This window comes from Bacillus rossius, chromosome 16 (genome assembly GCF_032445375.1).
Source record: "Bacillus rossius redtenbacheri isolate Brsri chromosome 16, Brsri_v3, whole genome shotgun sequence".
Classification (NCBI taxonomy): domain Eukaryota; kingdom Metazoa; phylum Arthropoda; class Insecta; order Phasmatodea; family Bacillidae; genus Bacillus; species Bacillus rossius.
Window position 1 is genome coordinate 23554983 of NC_086343.1, and position 16292 is coordinate 23571274.

General features: G+C 39.3%; 1 protein-coding gene across 1 annotated transcript in view; it reads right to left on the bottom strand.

Moving 5' to 3' along the window:
- The window catches only part of LOC134539813 (G protein-coupled receptor kinase 1), a 253192-nt gene that overhangs the window by 52171 nt on the left and 184729 nt on the right, over positions 1 to 16292 (bottom strand). Inside the window, exon 4 of the mRNA XM_063382098.1 lies at positions 1385 to 1486. Within this exon, the coding sequence (XP_063238168.1) occupies positions 1385 to 1486 (102 nt within the window). The remainder of the gene's footprint in view (positions 1 to 1384; positions 1487 to 16292) is intronic.

Sequence of the window (16292 nt, forward strand, 5' to 3'; positions counted from 1 at the left end):
GCCCCCTTCCCCCTCCAAAATTGTAGTCACGTGCTCCATTATAATTGCATGGTTATTTCTTACCTAAACTCTTTTTAGAATGTTATGTAACCTGAAAATACATGGTAGGCCTATAATTATGGTTAATATTTTATTAGTCCAAACTAAGATTTATTTATAAAATTATTTTACTTAAAAATAACCACAGCTAGTATGTATATTTATTTCACACACTCAGATAAAAATAGTTACAGAAAAATAAAATTAGGATCTATGTAAATCATAAGACTACTTAATAACAGTTTTTCGAGCTTTCTTCGGCCTAAAATCATCAATTGCATCAGAAGTAAAGATTCATGGCCAATTCATTCTCAATTGCTAAATTATAATAGTTACATTTAAAGATAAGAGGGGCTTAGCCCGGGCCCCCTTCAGGCCGGGGCCCTGGCCTCAGGGGTCCAGACGATTCCTTTTCTGCCACTCTCGTCACATCCTCGCAGCCACCCCTTGTTGACGTACCTACACTGTCCGCTTGAGGCGTCGACGTCTCACTGATGGTACTGCCTTGTGCCCGCGTAGAGGCAGTGCGTGTGCGGCTAAGCAAGGGACTCGTTCGCTGCGCCAATTTTGTCCGCTGAGCTTATGTTTAAAGCTTTATATCCATGGACGTCGGAAAAGGAAGGGGGGGGGGGGGGGGCAGCAGGGACGAGTCGCCCCCGTGCTGTTATGCATGGGGGAGGGGGGGGAGGGAATGAGTAGCATTTCGCCCCCCTCCTTTTCCCAGAATAAATGTTTGGTCCTAGTAGTATTTTTCTCAACCAGTAGTTACAAACGTTGCATTGGTGATCACATTGATAGAAAATCAAATTTATGATTGTCAATATAGGCTACTGTAAAATGATTGCAAATTCCTAGAAGGTATTTTATTTAAATTGTACTACATCTACTGTCAAGAGTAGTATATAATACATACTACGTCATAAAATTCTTGGAATGGTATATTTAATATTTTGGTTCGGAAACTCATTAAATAGCACAATTTTGCATTTAAAATTCCAAATTTTTCAATTTGTCAGTTTTGACTAATCGCAAAACCAGGCAAATTTTTACTAGCCACTAAACGACTACTTTTTATACAGAACACTCTCCGCCGACAAATAAGACTAATGAATTGCTTTCATTTTATTAATTAATATTTCACATATATTGTAAAAAATAGTTCAAAGCATTTGTAATGCAAAAATTTTCAACTATTAGAACTTAAAAATGTGAATTTGCAAACAGGCAAAATACTTTTAAAACATTTAATATTCTATAGCTCTATAGACTTAATTTTACTTGAAGATATCTATTATTACGGCATTGCTACTGAAATAAGAACATTTATATAATTATACATACTTACATGTGTATGGGCCAACAATTCTTTCATGATGAAATTATCATAAATTTCTCGCGCTAGTTTTTTCCTATCTTCAGCAGCCTCTAGTTTCTCGTACTTTTTAATCTGGAACAAATGAAATTGCGTTACATGCATATTTTATAGGAACAGATTGTTATTGAAGATACACACAGCTAGCTTTGCACAATGGCACTAAGGCCAACCTAAAAAAGATTTACGTACGAAAGCAAACAAAATGTGCATTTTCTTGCCAAGAAAACCAACACACTCGCGAGACTTGAGCCGTTCTTGTTTGTGAAGTGGGCAGGCACCGCCACGTCGTGACATTGCAGAAGATTGATGGACGGTCACTGAACACGCATGCAAAAAATGATTCTTTCCTGCCAACAAGATCCCAATTCATTACTTCGTCCCACTTTTTTGCTTCCCTGAAATTAAACTAATATATAAAAATTACATAAATGTTACATATATATATTTAAAAAAATTTTTTTCAAGTGCCCAACAAAGTATAAGATCATTTTCTGGGAATGTGCAACGAGCGATAAATGGTGTGTTCTCCACTCTAAGTGACAACCGGAAAGTGACTTGTTACATAAGAGCCCAATCCTGCTTTACGAAACAAACCTATTATTTTCAAAAATCATATGAAAACTATAATTTAATTTATTGAGACACATTGCTGTCATGCCAAAAGCAATCACAAGAGCTGCACTTCAATAACTAAGCCAAAATCCAGATAGTACCTGCGTACGACGGTGTAATCAGAATCTTAAATAGAATGCATGTATTATATAGCATTATATATATATTTATATATATATATATATATATATATATAGAGAGAGAGAGAGAGAGAGAAGCGGCCATTGTTAGTTAAGAAGGGCGAACCAATTAAAACGCAATATTTTGGAAAACCTACTTTATTATTATCTATAGACTAGTGATGGGTCGAATCCTAATCCGCATTGCAAGTTAAATTAATATTCAAAAAGCTTCATACCTACTCATTTACAATGCATGAAAACCACAAACAAAAACAATCGAAAAACACACATTTCTGCGCCCTATATTTGTTGCTCTCTAGTGGCTGCTTTGGAAATCAGTGGATTCGGACATCTGACATCGCTAATGTAGACAGGGCAGATTTCCGTGCGACAATTTTAGTAAGGTCACGGACCGCCCATATGTTCGGACTGTTGTAGACGGACCTTAAACTGTCTGTCTGGTAAGGACCACGGCCGCCAGTTCCTGAGGGATCATTCAGTTTCTTGCATCAGATGTTTTTTGACGTGACAACGTCTAATAAATCGATGAACGCCGGCTGCACGCACGCAAAAGTGTCCCGTTACGCACATTGTCCCGTTACGCTCTTTGTTCGCTTGCGCCGCATCTATCTCTCTTCCACTCGATTGGAACAACCATCGATTTGACTTTTTCGAGGCACATTAAACTTGAAACACTCCCATTCGTTTCCTACTTTTCCTATCATCGTCCTATCCTTAACAGAATAACACAGATTGGAAGAAGTTAAATACCAAACATGTATAAAAGTTATAGTTAAAATAATCTCTTCGTTAAAGTAATAAACATATTTGAATTTAAGAGTGCAAATAAAAGTAAATTTATCAATTAAATTGTAGATTTCATTTCACTCCTTCTTTGTATCCATACAAAATGGTGATAATTCAATAAAAATGATTCAATTTTATTCATAAAAGTATGCAATCATTTCATCAATGTTTTGTTATGACGTTGTCACGTTAAACTATCGTCCGTAAACCGACTTTACAGACAACCAATTTTTTTTTCTTTCCCGGTAGTCACATTAATTAACTTAACTGTTTCTCGTGTCAGAATTCAGGTCCAAAGTCAGGGTTAAGTTTTTTTTTTTTCAAGTCTTCGTCGATTTTATCGGGGCCGTTTCATTGACCAGTTAAAAAATTCCGTCAGCTAATCAAATGATTAAATAGTCGACGTAGCTGCTCCGGCAGTTAATTCTAGCGGCGGGTGCGAAAAACTACTTGTGATTCGCGTCCATAAATGTAATTGAAAACACAATTTGCGTATGTTAGCACGCTCGGCATTATTTTAAAAATTTCTACGTTAAATTTTGTGCCAGGGTTTGTTATTATGTGTATTTGTAACATGAGAACACATGATTTTGCTTGTTACCGAGGTTAGATGTTACAAATCACTGGCGAGTATTAAAATACTCATCAATTTTTTTGCATTATAATTATTATTTATAACTTTTATTACCTATCTTTTATGTTCTTCAGACTTTTATAATCTAAAATTTTATTTTAAGTTATTAGATAGTATATGGTTAAGTTTAGTATTGTCGTAAGATTGTGTACCGTGATATTATGCAGTTGGCCAAATGGTTATCAAATAAATAAAAAATTAGTACAGGCAGCCATACGCGTTAGAAGTGAAACTTCACAGATAAGAGGACTTGACAATGTTTAGGGCACTGTCATATTTTAAAACAGGCGTAATAGTGCGTTGAAAATAGACTTTGTTTACTAGTATACGAAATTCTGCGCCATCCACCACTAGGTTGAGCTGAGATTTTTTTTCTTTCTAATTCTTGTGCTTACCCTGATAGGAAGAAACTCTTCAAAACCAATTTTAATTATGGGGCTAACAACGCCCACATTTCCAAATAACGCAGGACAGAGGTAACATAGGTAATTTTTTTCTTGCAAACAGTTCTACCATTTTTTTTTTTTTTTCATTTTCCATTCGCGGTAAGTGCACCTGTGTTTTTGACACGATGGGATGACCCCCCCCCCCCCCCCCCACCAAAAGATCTCCCGAACCCTCCAGACCCATGAATTAACAAACACCCTGGACCAGAATGCAGAGAAGGGAGGACAGAGCTGCTTTCAAAAGACCGGCGTGTGTACACATCCTTCGAGCCACTGAATAAGACGCGACGGTGCCGTGAGCACGACACAGCCCAGCGACGCTCGTGCCGGGTGATGCGAGAATGAATACCTGATGACCTTGCCTTTCCGAGACACACCATCTCGGCACGCAAGTCGACCCGCGACCCGTCCTGGCACTACCGTGCGATCGCTAACTACAGGGAAGCCACATTAATCTATACAGACTGCTCGCACAAACCTGTGGTAATATTTCCCTTGCTTTTCCCTGACTACATACATTTTTTTTTAAATAACTTACCCATTTAGCCATTTTCTGGAAAATATATCTAGCCTCTGCCCTTTCATAGCTGGCCTAGGTCACTCTCCAGTTTTATTCCTTTCTTTTTTTTTTAAATTTCACAGAACCTGTTCGTATGCCAATTTATAGTGTTTTTACTATGCAATAAAAAATTCCATGTGAAAAAAATTTTTTTTTTTCATATTCTGGGAGTTGGCAAACTCGATCATGAGATTCTTCAAATTACTCTCGCTGGGGAATTTTTTAAGCCTTTTCCAAGACTTAAAAGTATAACCCCAGAATTTGCATGACAAATTCCCACATCCTTGACACTTCCCTGATCTTTCCTGACTTTCCCGAATGTGGACACGTGCTGTTATAAAATTTCCTTGACTTCACCTTGATTGTCATTGATCAAAATTACGAATTTCCCTACCTTTTTTTCCAACATTTATTTACCTATTTTGTTAATTATAAAGAAAATCCAGCATCAATTTCCCCCATAGTGACATAGTTCAAACAGAAACTTGTATTCACAATTTTAAAGCATCTATGACCACGCACTAAAAATCCACCCTGAAAAAAAAAATTATTCAGTCAGTGATGCCAGACTGGATCACATTTTCTCCTCAAATTATTATAAATGGAGAATATCCTTCACTTTCCCAGGTTTTCAATTTTTTTTTTTTTAATTATTCAAACAATTTACACCTCCCATGACTTTTCCCTACCTTTCCGGAATGTGAACACCATGTACTACTAGCAAAATTCTAAATTACGTCTCACGAGGAATCAATATACCCTGCTTCCGACATTCATCGATGCTACATTGATTACTAGTTATTTTAAGATGGATATTATAGCAGAAATAATTTTGTTACGAGATATATCACAATTATATATTTTCTTCTGTGTTTTTTTTTTAATTTAGAACAGTTAGACTTGTTTTTGGGAGAGCAGTGATTTCAATCAAAAAGCAAAATTATTGAATTATAGTTATTTATGTATTCAAAACAGTTCAATATTTTTAACGATAAATCATAACTAAATGATCAAACATTATGTTAAAAGAAGTAGATTTATTGTTGTGAAATTACATTATACATATCATAATTCTTAAGTAAAAAAGTAACAATTCTTATTTTTATTATTTAGTTTACAAAGTAGTGGCAGTTTTCATTACTAAACGAAAGCGAGATATGCGTGAACCCGCGGCATCTGGGGGAGGGGGTGTGTGGAAGGTGGATTGGAGGGAGGGAGGGAGGAGGGAAATCATGCCGTTTCCAATTACACACCTAACCTACCTACGCGCGGGGACGTGCTATTTCCGAAACTCCCCCGCGGAACGCGTTTCAATAGCGTCGCCTCTTCGCGCCTACAGGCCGCGGGCGCTACGGTGGCTTCCTGAAATCAATAGCCCCCAGGACCGACGAGGGGGCATCGACCCCCTCCCTCCTACTAACCCCCCCCCCCCCTCCATCAGACCGTACGCAACGGGGGGGAACAGTTTCAAAACCCACCAGAAGCAACGCTCTTGCCGTTCCGCTCCTTCTCCTTCGTCCGCCCCCTCGGTGACCCAGAACCGCGGACCGCCGCGCGAACTCACACCCCCCTCCACCCTCGTGGTCAGGCGCAGTGGTCGCTGGACACGTGCGACCGACCCCCCAGCTAGCCGTAGTCCGTCCCGCGCCGAGTACATCGCGCCCGCCGTACTACCAGGCTTGCTAACGTTTTAACATCGTAGTTATTAATGAAAATATACTTAAACTAGCTGCCCGACCCGGCTTCGCACGGTTGTATTAATGGGGGAAAAAAATGAGACCAAATCTCTTATTTACAGCTATAATAAATGAAATAAAATTAAAATTAATTGATTCTGACAAAAACTTAATACAACAATACACGCAACGTTGTCATGGAGACGAAGTACCCACTGTTTCCCGGGCTTAAATACCAATCAACATTGATAATCAGTTTATTATTAATTATAAATTATTGAGACCATTAATCAAAATAAAAACTATCCTATCTCTCAAGTTGGATCGAACTGCACATGGTGTGCGAATTTTATTATAATCGGTTAAGTGGTTTAGGAGTCCATTGAGGACAAACATTGTGACACGAGATTTATATATATTAAGAAGATTACAAGTCAACGTCAGGTCTCAAATGTCTCTCAGTCGCTGCAAATGCAGACAAGAGACGGGTCTAAGGGTTTAATACCCTTCAAAAATGGCTGTTAGGGCGGTCTTATAAATTAATAAAGAAATAAACGCCAAAAGCAAAAAGTTAAATTACCACTGTTTTCAAATACCCGTTTATTAGCCACGCAAGACGCACAAATACAACGCAAGCGTCAGCCAACTTCCAAATTCGTGCTTTTCCGACAGCCATATTTAAAGAGTAGTGTTGCAAAAACTTAAAAAGACGAAGACGAGTTATGTATAGAAGACCAATATGTTATTTTCATAATATGCATCACGTTTACACTTGTTGAACTTTTAAACAGTGAAAGAAAACACTTTCACATCAAATTATTGACCATTTATTTGTCTAAGTGAGAAATATGGATCATCAAAAGCAGCCCGTGATAAAAAATTGTTTTTTTCCCCCTACTGTTTTACAATTTTAAGTTATCAGGTTTGTGACGTCTTGCGACATGCTTGCTTTATAAACGTCAGTTCCTTGCGTCGTAATAAACTCGTTATAGTTGTTTCATTTCGTCTCAGTAGTATATAATAGCCGGAGCTGCGCCAGGCTTCAGGCTGTGGTGCCTGTGGTGCCGACCGCCATCTTGGATTGTGACGTCACTGCATCCATCTTGGACTCAAAATTCCTCAAAAATCCTCAAAAATGACTCAAAATGACTCAAAATTTCTTGTTTTAAGAAAAAATTTCCCGTTTTCGAGGGAAAAATTCCCGTTTCGAGGGAAAATTTCCCGTTTTATTCCTTAAAAATCCCAGCGGCTGAAAATTCCTAAAACTGGCTTAAGCATCCTTAACTCAAGCCAACGTTAAGCCATTTATAGGATTATGATGTCACCGTTGCAATTTCCGTTACGCCCGCCATCTTTAACTTTTTTACTATCCGATTTTAATGAAATTTTTTTTAAAATTTATAAAAAAATTAAATTAATCAAATTTTAATACATTTTTTATAAAAAATATACTTTTTAGACACGGAGTTCAGAGTCCTCGGTTCGAACCCGACGAGGTCAAAAAGAAACTAAAAATGGCGACAGGCTCCTTCCACCACGGAAGTCACCTACAGACTAACCTACCACCACCAATAACAAGGTCAACTAGTATGATGTCATGTCCGCCATATTGTCTTCGTCTGCTGGTAGCCATTATCATCTTGTTATCGTCGGCGAGAGTGCGCTGACACCATGTTAGTTTAATTCTTATCCGCTAGAGTGCAGTAATCATTTTTATTGCTGTGTCACCCGCCATCTTGTCATTTGGCCGCCATCTTGGAATCATGTAATTATTTAGCTAGAAATTCGTGAATAATTCCAAAATTCATTAAATAAATCACTCATTAATTTACAGATTGATTCGATCAGTTTCAGTCCTTGGTTCGATACCCGATCGATGCAATAATGATTAATTTGATGTAAAAAAATAATAATTTCATTATTCCATGTTCAACATTCTTAAAGAGACATTAAAACCTCTACTGTCATCATCATCCTATAAGCCATCAACACCAACATATTGGTAATTCATAATTTTAATGCTAGAGATTCGGGAAAAAGTTCAGAAATCATTAAATAAATTTCCAATCAATGTACTGATTAATTAGATCGACTTAGGTCCTTGGTACTATTCTGGACGATGAAAAAAAAAATTTAACATAATAGTAACAGGTTCGAGGAATTAAACACCACAAGTTCTTTCACAAACATAATATTTATTACATAATTTCTATTCTACTACAGGATCACTTACGAAAGCCAGCAAGTTTACAATCATTTAGTTCCGCAGCGGTGTGAAATGACTAATTCTTAGCTCCAATCGGTTTATACTAGACAGAGTCCAGCCAGAACCTTTACAGACATAGTTCTCCTCTTCTTGACAGAGTTTCTGGATTACGTTTTTAACAGTTTGCTTCACATCGTCAGAACTGTAAATTACTGCAGCCGATGTCTTGAATGCACACTTCTTCACTTTGTCATCTAACGGATACGGCTTTCCATATAGACAGTCCAACCACAAGTTATATTTCAAAGGTCCGTTTGTCGCTACGTCATCAGTAAGCTGATTGATTATGTTCTGTCTAATATCATCAAGAAAAGTACAAATGTCCTTCGACTCACCGAACGTATTTAGATAATAATAGTCTTTAAACGTTCCACGAAATACAGACTGCGCCAAGTAGAATCCATTATCGTTTACTTGTAATGCACCGAACACAGTCTTAGGTTTAGTTCCATGTCTAGACGTCATAGCAATCGGTTTCTGCACATCTGTTTTTTTGCTTGTACGCTCACGAGTCTCCAATCTAAAGCGAGGAGTCGAAATGTTGACAGGTAGTTCAGCAGGAGCACAGACTCCACCTTTACATTTTTTCGCATGATGTCGCAAACTGTCAATTCGAGTAAACCATTTAAGGCACTTATCACAGCGAAACCTCATTCGAGAAGGATTTTTCGTGCATTTGCTCCGCTCATGTCTTCGTGCATCATGGGAAAATGCAAACGACGTATCACAGTAGCTGCAAGGATACCGTGGTGATGAAGACGAGCCTTTCAGACCTGATCCAGATACAGGCGTTGCAACAGTAGTACCATTTCCAGGCATACTCTTATGCACATCGATGCATCGTTGTTGCGCCGAAACCTTTACTTTCTGCCGCACAGCAGGACCTTTGCATGCCTTCATGTGCGTTTTCATATTATCTTTTCTGGCAAACTGCTTATGACATTTCTCACAAACAAACATTTTACGATATAGGTTCTTGGCACATTCGCTCCTCTCGTGTCGTCGAGCATTGCTGCTGTTTGAGAAAATCTTGTCACAGTAACAGCACCGATTTTCGTTAGTTGTTGTCGATTCGGCATCCATTGAAGCCTCCATCGAGGGCGAAACGAAGTTCGTCGAGTTTTCCTGCACAGCCAGCACTACCGGCATTAAAGTCTCTTCTGCTGGTGGTATCGCGTCTGATGAAGTCTCCTCCAGTGTTGTCGCTGTGGTTGTCAACGGAATCTGCTCCTTCTCCGTCGTAGCTGTCGTCAAGGTTCCCGTAGTCGACGGTACAACCTCCATCGAGTTCGACGTTAAAGACGGTAAAGATGCCATCGAGGTCTCAAGAACAGCTAATTGACACGACTTATGCACCAGAAGAAACAAACTAGACGATCCTTACACCGCCGACGTCAGTAACAAACTGAGCGACCTACTGTCTAGGACTCGCTTATATACATGCACCGTATGGAATAATACGCTAGTCAAATCAAGAACCATTTACAATAATACTAGAGTCAAATCTACAAATTAAAAAAGAGGATCATTTGATCGAAAAAAAAATTCGATCTCTCCAATATACGCCAGGCTCCAAGAGCTACAATTCACGTCATCAGATCCATCTACATTTTGCTCCTATGCGTCAATTGACCATTAGCTGCAAGCGCTCCAACAGCTCCATCAGCTCCAACACGTAATTTACGCAATGTACGCACAATACATGCAATTTACATGCAATAAATGTAATGATCACACAGTACACACAGGAAACGGAACGTACACACAGTACACACAGGAAACGGAACGTACACACAGTACACACAGGAAACGGAACGTACACACAGCACACACAGGAAACGGAACGTACACACAGTACACACAGGAAACGGAACGTACACACAGTACACACAGGAAACTGAACGTACACACAGTACACACAGGAAACTAAACGTACACACAGTACACACAGGAAACTAAACGTACACACAGTACACACAGGAAACGGAACGTACACACATTACACAGAGTAAACGGAACGTACACACAGTGCACACAGGAAACTGAACGTACACACAGTACACACAGGAAACGGAACGTACACACAGTACACACAGGAAATGGAACGTACACACAGTACACACAGAAAACGGAACATACACACAGTACACACAGGAAACGTAATGATCACACATACAGTAGCGGAAACACACACAGGCTTAGTTGGAAATCAGAATACAAGAAATAAAAACATTAAATTTTTACTTTCAATATTTTATTACTTCTCAACATACACAAATACAAGTAAAAGAAGCCATTATTGTATGTAGCCAGCTTTCCTCAGTTCTTTGAGTATGAAGGATATTTCTTTGATGCACGGATAGTTTCCTGCACAAAGTGAGCCATGTAGAAGTCTTAGCCGGTCAACCAATATGTTTGGATCTTTCCATGATGTGTAATCAATCTCTTGTACCACCATCTTACTTGCTTGTTTATTATAAATACTGTTAATATCACAATTGTCCCAGTGATCATAATAAGCATTATCAGATTTATTTATTATAACACGACGTTTCCATCGTTTCGGTCTCAGGACATCGCCACATTCTTCGATTTTGTCAGCTCTAGGTGCTTCATCACAGTCTATGCCTTTGTCAACAGCCTCAGAGTCACTGTAACAATCACTGTAGAAGACATCCTCTTCACCCAGATTACCGTATGAATTCGCTATCGATGATGTCGAAGGGTCTTCATCGTCTTCATGCTTCCTTTTTAGGAGTCCATCATTTTTACAAAGAATGGAGGATCTACTGAATATAGGCTTGAATGTATTCTCACTTTTCACGGTGTTGTTACTGCCATTAGTTTCAGTCTCCCCGAAGCCATTAGCATCCTTCAATTTATGTTCTTCCTCACGATCGGGTGAGCTAATACCATCACGCTCAGGACAAGGAAAATTATTGTCGTAATGCAGATCACTCTTCTTTAGTCTAGTGGATCCATCGGTGTCCTCTATGCCGTAAGTAGTCTTGACTTTACATGTTCTACCATGTCTTTTTAAGCTGTCAATTCGTGTTAACAACCTGCTACAACGATTACAGCTTAACATGTTGCGTAGTGGGTTTCTAGCACAATCATTCTTCTCATGACGTCTAGCATTCCTCCTCATGGCAAAATCCTTGCCACAGTATCTACAGCGGCTTCCTTCCGATTCAGCTGCAGATAACAAACCACGATCCATGGTAGCTTCTGTGACTAATGTTAGATACAAACTGTCAGTTTTCTTCAATTGGAACCATTTCTTAAATAGAATTTTTGAAATATTTCATCAGCGAGAGTTAAGTTATCTAATGCAAAGCAAATTGATGCAAGTAGTTCTGGCTGTCGTCAACAGATGTCGCCACGTGTTGCTTGCAGGTAAATAATATCTATTTCATTAATGTGGGATGCGGAACGCTCACTATCGATCGCAAAGGGAGGTTGGCTTCGATAGTATCCAAGGAGAAAAATGTTCGTCCTTCCTGCTAGTGTTTCTCAGATTTCTCACGGTCCGCCATCTTGGATTGCGACGTCACGGCGACCATCTTGGATGGGTGTGACCTTGACCTTTGACCGTAACCGCAGGAATGATCGCAAGCACACGGATTAACCATCAAAATATTGATAAGAATAATCAGGAGCACACGGAGAATACCATCATAATATTGGCAAGAATAATCAGGAGCACGCGGAGAAAACCGCCACAAGTTTTCTTTGATATCATTAAAATACAAAAAAAAATTAATAAAAAATTAAAAATAAAAACGAAAAAAAATTCAAACATTCTGGCTTGTACTAGAACTCTATCTTTGCTCAACAATGAGAAGTTCACAAGCTAGCAGAAAATTCAAACATTCTGCTAGCTTGTGAACTTCTCATTGTTGAGCAAAGATAGAGTTCTAGTACAAGCCAGAATGTTTGAATTTTTTTTCGTTTTTATTTTTAATTTTTTATTAATTTTTTTTTGTATTTTAATGATATCAAAGAAAACTTGTGGCGGTTTTCTCCGTGTGCTCCTGATTATTCTTGCCAATATTATGATGGTTTTCTCCGTGTGCTCCTGATTATTCTTATCAATATTTTGATGGTTAATCCGTGTGCTTGCGATCATTCCTGCGGTTACGGTCAAAGGTCAAGGTCACACCCATCCAAGATGGTCGCCGTGACGTCGCAATCCAAGATGGCGGACCGTGAGAAATCTGAGAAGCACTAGCAGGAAGAACGAACATTTTTCTCCTTGGATACTATCGAAGCCAACCTCCCTTTGCGATCGATAGTGAGCGTTCCGCATCCCACATTAATGAAATAGATATTATTTACCTGCAAGCAACACGTGGCGACATCTGTTGACGACAGCCAGAACTACTTGCATCAATTTGCTTTGCATTAGATAACTTAACTCTCGCTGATGAAATATTTCAAAAACTCTATTTAAGAAATGGTTCCAATTGGAGAAAACTGACAGTTTGTATCTAACATTAGTCACAGAAGCTACTATGGATCGTGGTTTGTTATCTGCAGCTGAATCGGAAGGAAGCCGCTGTAGATACTGTGGCAAGGATTTTGCCATGAGGAGGAATGCTAGACGTCATGAGAAGAATGATTGTGCTAGAAACCCACTATGCAACATGTTAAGCTGTAATCGTTGTAGCAGGTTGTTAACACGAATTGACAGCTTAAAAAGACATGGTAGAACATGTAAAGTCAAGACTACTTACGGCATAGAGGACACCGATGGATCCACTAGACTAAAGAAGAGTGATCTGCATTACGACAATAATTTTCCTTGTCCTGAGCGTGATGGTATTAGCTCACCCGATCGTGAGGAAGAACATAAATTGAAGGATGCTAATGGCTTCGGGGAGACTGAAACTAATGGCAGTAACAACACCGTGAAAAGTGAGAATACATTCAAGCCTATATTCAGTAGATCCTCCATTCTTTGTAAAAATGATGGACTCCTAAAAAGGAAGCATGAAGACGATGAAGACCCTTCGACATCATCGATAGCGAATTCATACGGTAATCTGGGTGAAGAGGATGTCTTCTACAGTGATTGTTACAGTGACTCTGAGGCTGTTGACAAAGGCATAGACTGTGATGAAGCACCTAGAGCTGACAAGATCGAAGAATGTGGCGATGTCCTGAGACCGAAACGATGGAAACGTCGTGTTATAATAAATAAATCTGATAATGCTTATTATGATCACTGGGACAATTGTGATATTAACAGTATTTATAATAAACAAGCAAGTAAGATGGTGGTAGAAGAGATTGATTACACATCATGGAAAGATCCAAACATATTGGTTGACCGGCTAAGACTTCTACATGGCTCGCTTTGTGCAGGAAACTATCCGTGCATCAAAGAAATATCCTTCATACTCAAAGAACTGAGGAAAGCTGGCTACATACAATAATGGCTTCTTTTACTTGTATTTGTGTAATGTTGAGAAGTAATAAAATATTGAAAGTAAAAATTTAATGTTTTTATTTCTTGTATTCTGATTTCCAACTAAGCCTGTGTGTGTTTCCGCTACTGTATGTGTGATCATTACGTTTCCTGTGTGTACTGTGTGTACGTTCCGTTTCCTGTGTATACTGTGTGTATGTTCCGTTTTCTGTGTGTACTGTGTGTACGTTCCGTTTCCTGTGTGTACTGTGTGTACGTTCCGTTTCCTGTGTGTACTGTGTGTACGTTCAGTTTCCTGTGTGCACTGTGTGTACGTTCCGTTTCCTGTGTGTACTGTGTGTACGTTCCGTTTCCTGTGTGTGTGCTGTGTGTACGTTCCGTTTCCTGTGTGTACTGTGTGTACGTTCCGTTTCCTGTGTGTACTGTGTGTACGTTCCGTTTCCTGTGTGTACTGTGTGATCATTACATTTATTGCATGTAAATTGCATGTATTGTGCGTACATTGCGTAAATTACGTGTTGGAGCTGATGGAGCTGTTGGAGCGCTTGCAGCTAATGGTCAATTGACGCATAGGAGCAAAATGTAGATGGATCTGATAACGTGAATTGTAGCTCTTGGAGCCTGGCGTATATTGGAGAGATCGAATTTTTTTTTCGATCAAATGATCCTCTTTTTTAATTTGTAGATTTGACTCTAGTATTATTGTAAATGGTTCTTGATTTGACTAGCGTATTATTCCATACGGTGCATGTATATAAGCGAGTCCTAGACAGTAGGTCGCTCAGTTTGTTACTGACGTCGGCGGTGTAAGGATCGTCTAGTTTGTTTCTTCTGGTGCATAAGTCGTGTCAATTAGCTGTTCTTGAGACCTCGATGGCATCTTTACCGTCTTTAACGTCGAACTCGATGGAGGTTGTACCGTCGACTACGGGAACCTTGACGACAGCTACGACGGAGAAGGAGCAGATTCCGTTGACAACCACAGCGACAACACTGGAGGAGACTTCATCAGACGCGATACCACCAGCAGAAGAGACTTTAATGCCGGTAGTGCTGGCTGTGCAGGAAAACTCGACGAACTTCGTTTCGCCCTCGATGGAGGCTTCAATGGATGCCGAATCGACAACAACTAACGAACATCGGTGCTGTTACTGTGACAAGATTTTCTCAAACAGCAGCAATGCTCGACGACACGAGAGGAGCGAATGTGCCAAGAACCTATATCGTAAAATGTTTGTTTGTGAGAAATGTCATAAGCAGTTTGCCAGAAAAGATAATATGAAAACGCACATGAAGGCATGCAAAGGTCCTGCTGTGCGGCAGAAAGTAAAGGTTTCGGCGCAACAACGATGCATCGATGTGCATAAGAGTATGCCTGGAAATGGTACTACTGTTGCAACGCCTGTATCTGGATCAGGTCTGAAAGGCTCGTCTTCATCACCACGGTATCCTTGCAGCTACTGTGATACGTCGTTTGCATTTTCCCATGATGCACGAAGACATGAGCGGAGCAAATGCACGAAAAATCCTTCTCGAATGAAGTTTCGCTGTGATGAGTGCCTTAAATGGTTTACTCGAATTGACAGTTTGCGACATCATGCGAAAAAATGTAAAGGTGGAGACTGTGCTCCTGCTGAACTACCTGTCAACATTTCGACTCCTCGCTTTAGATTGGAGACTCGTGAGCGTACAAGCAAAAAAACAGATGTGCAGAAACCGATTGCTATGACGTCTGGACATGGAACTAAACCTAAGACTGTGTTCGGTGCATTACAAGTAAACGATAATGGATTCTACTTGGCGCAGTCTGCATTTCGTGGAACATTGAAAGACTATTATTATCTAAATACGTTCGGTGAGTCGAAGGACATTTGTACTTTTCTTGATGATATTAGACAGAACATAATCAATCAGCTTACTGATGACGTAGCGACAAACGGACCTTTGAAATATAACTTGTGGTTGGACTGTCTATATGGAAAGCCGTATCCGTTAGATGACAAAGTGAAGAAGTGTGCATTCAAGACATCGGCTGCAGTAATTTACAGTTCTGACGATGTGAAGCAAACTGTTAAAAACGTAATCCAGAAACTCTGTCAAGAAGAGGAGAACTATGTCTGTAAAGGTTCTGGCTGGACTCTGTCTAGTATAAACCGATTGGAGCTAAGAATTAGTCATTTCACACCGCTGCGGAACTAAATGATTGTAAACTTGCTGGCTTTCGTAAGTGATCCTGTAGTAGAATAGAAATTATGTAATAAATATTATGTTTGTGAAAGAACTTGTGGTGTTTAATTCCTCGAACCTGTTACTATTATGTTAAAT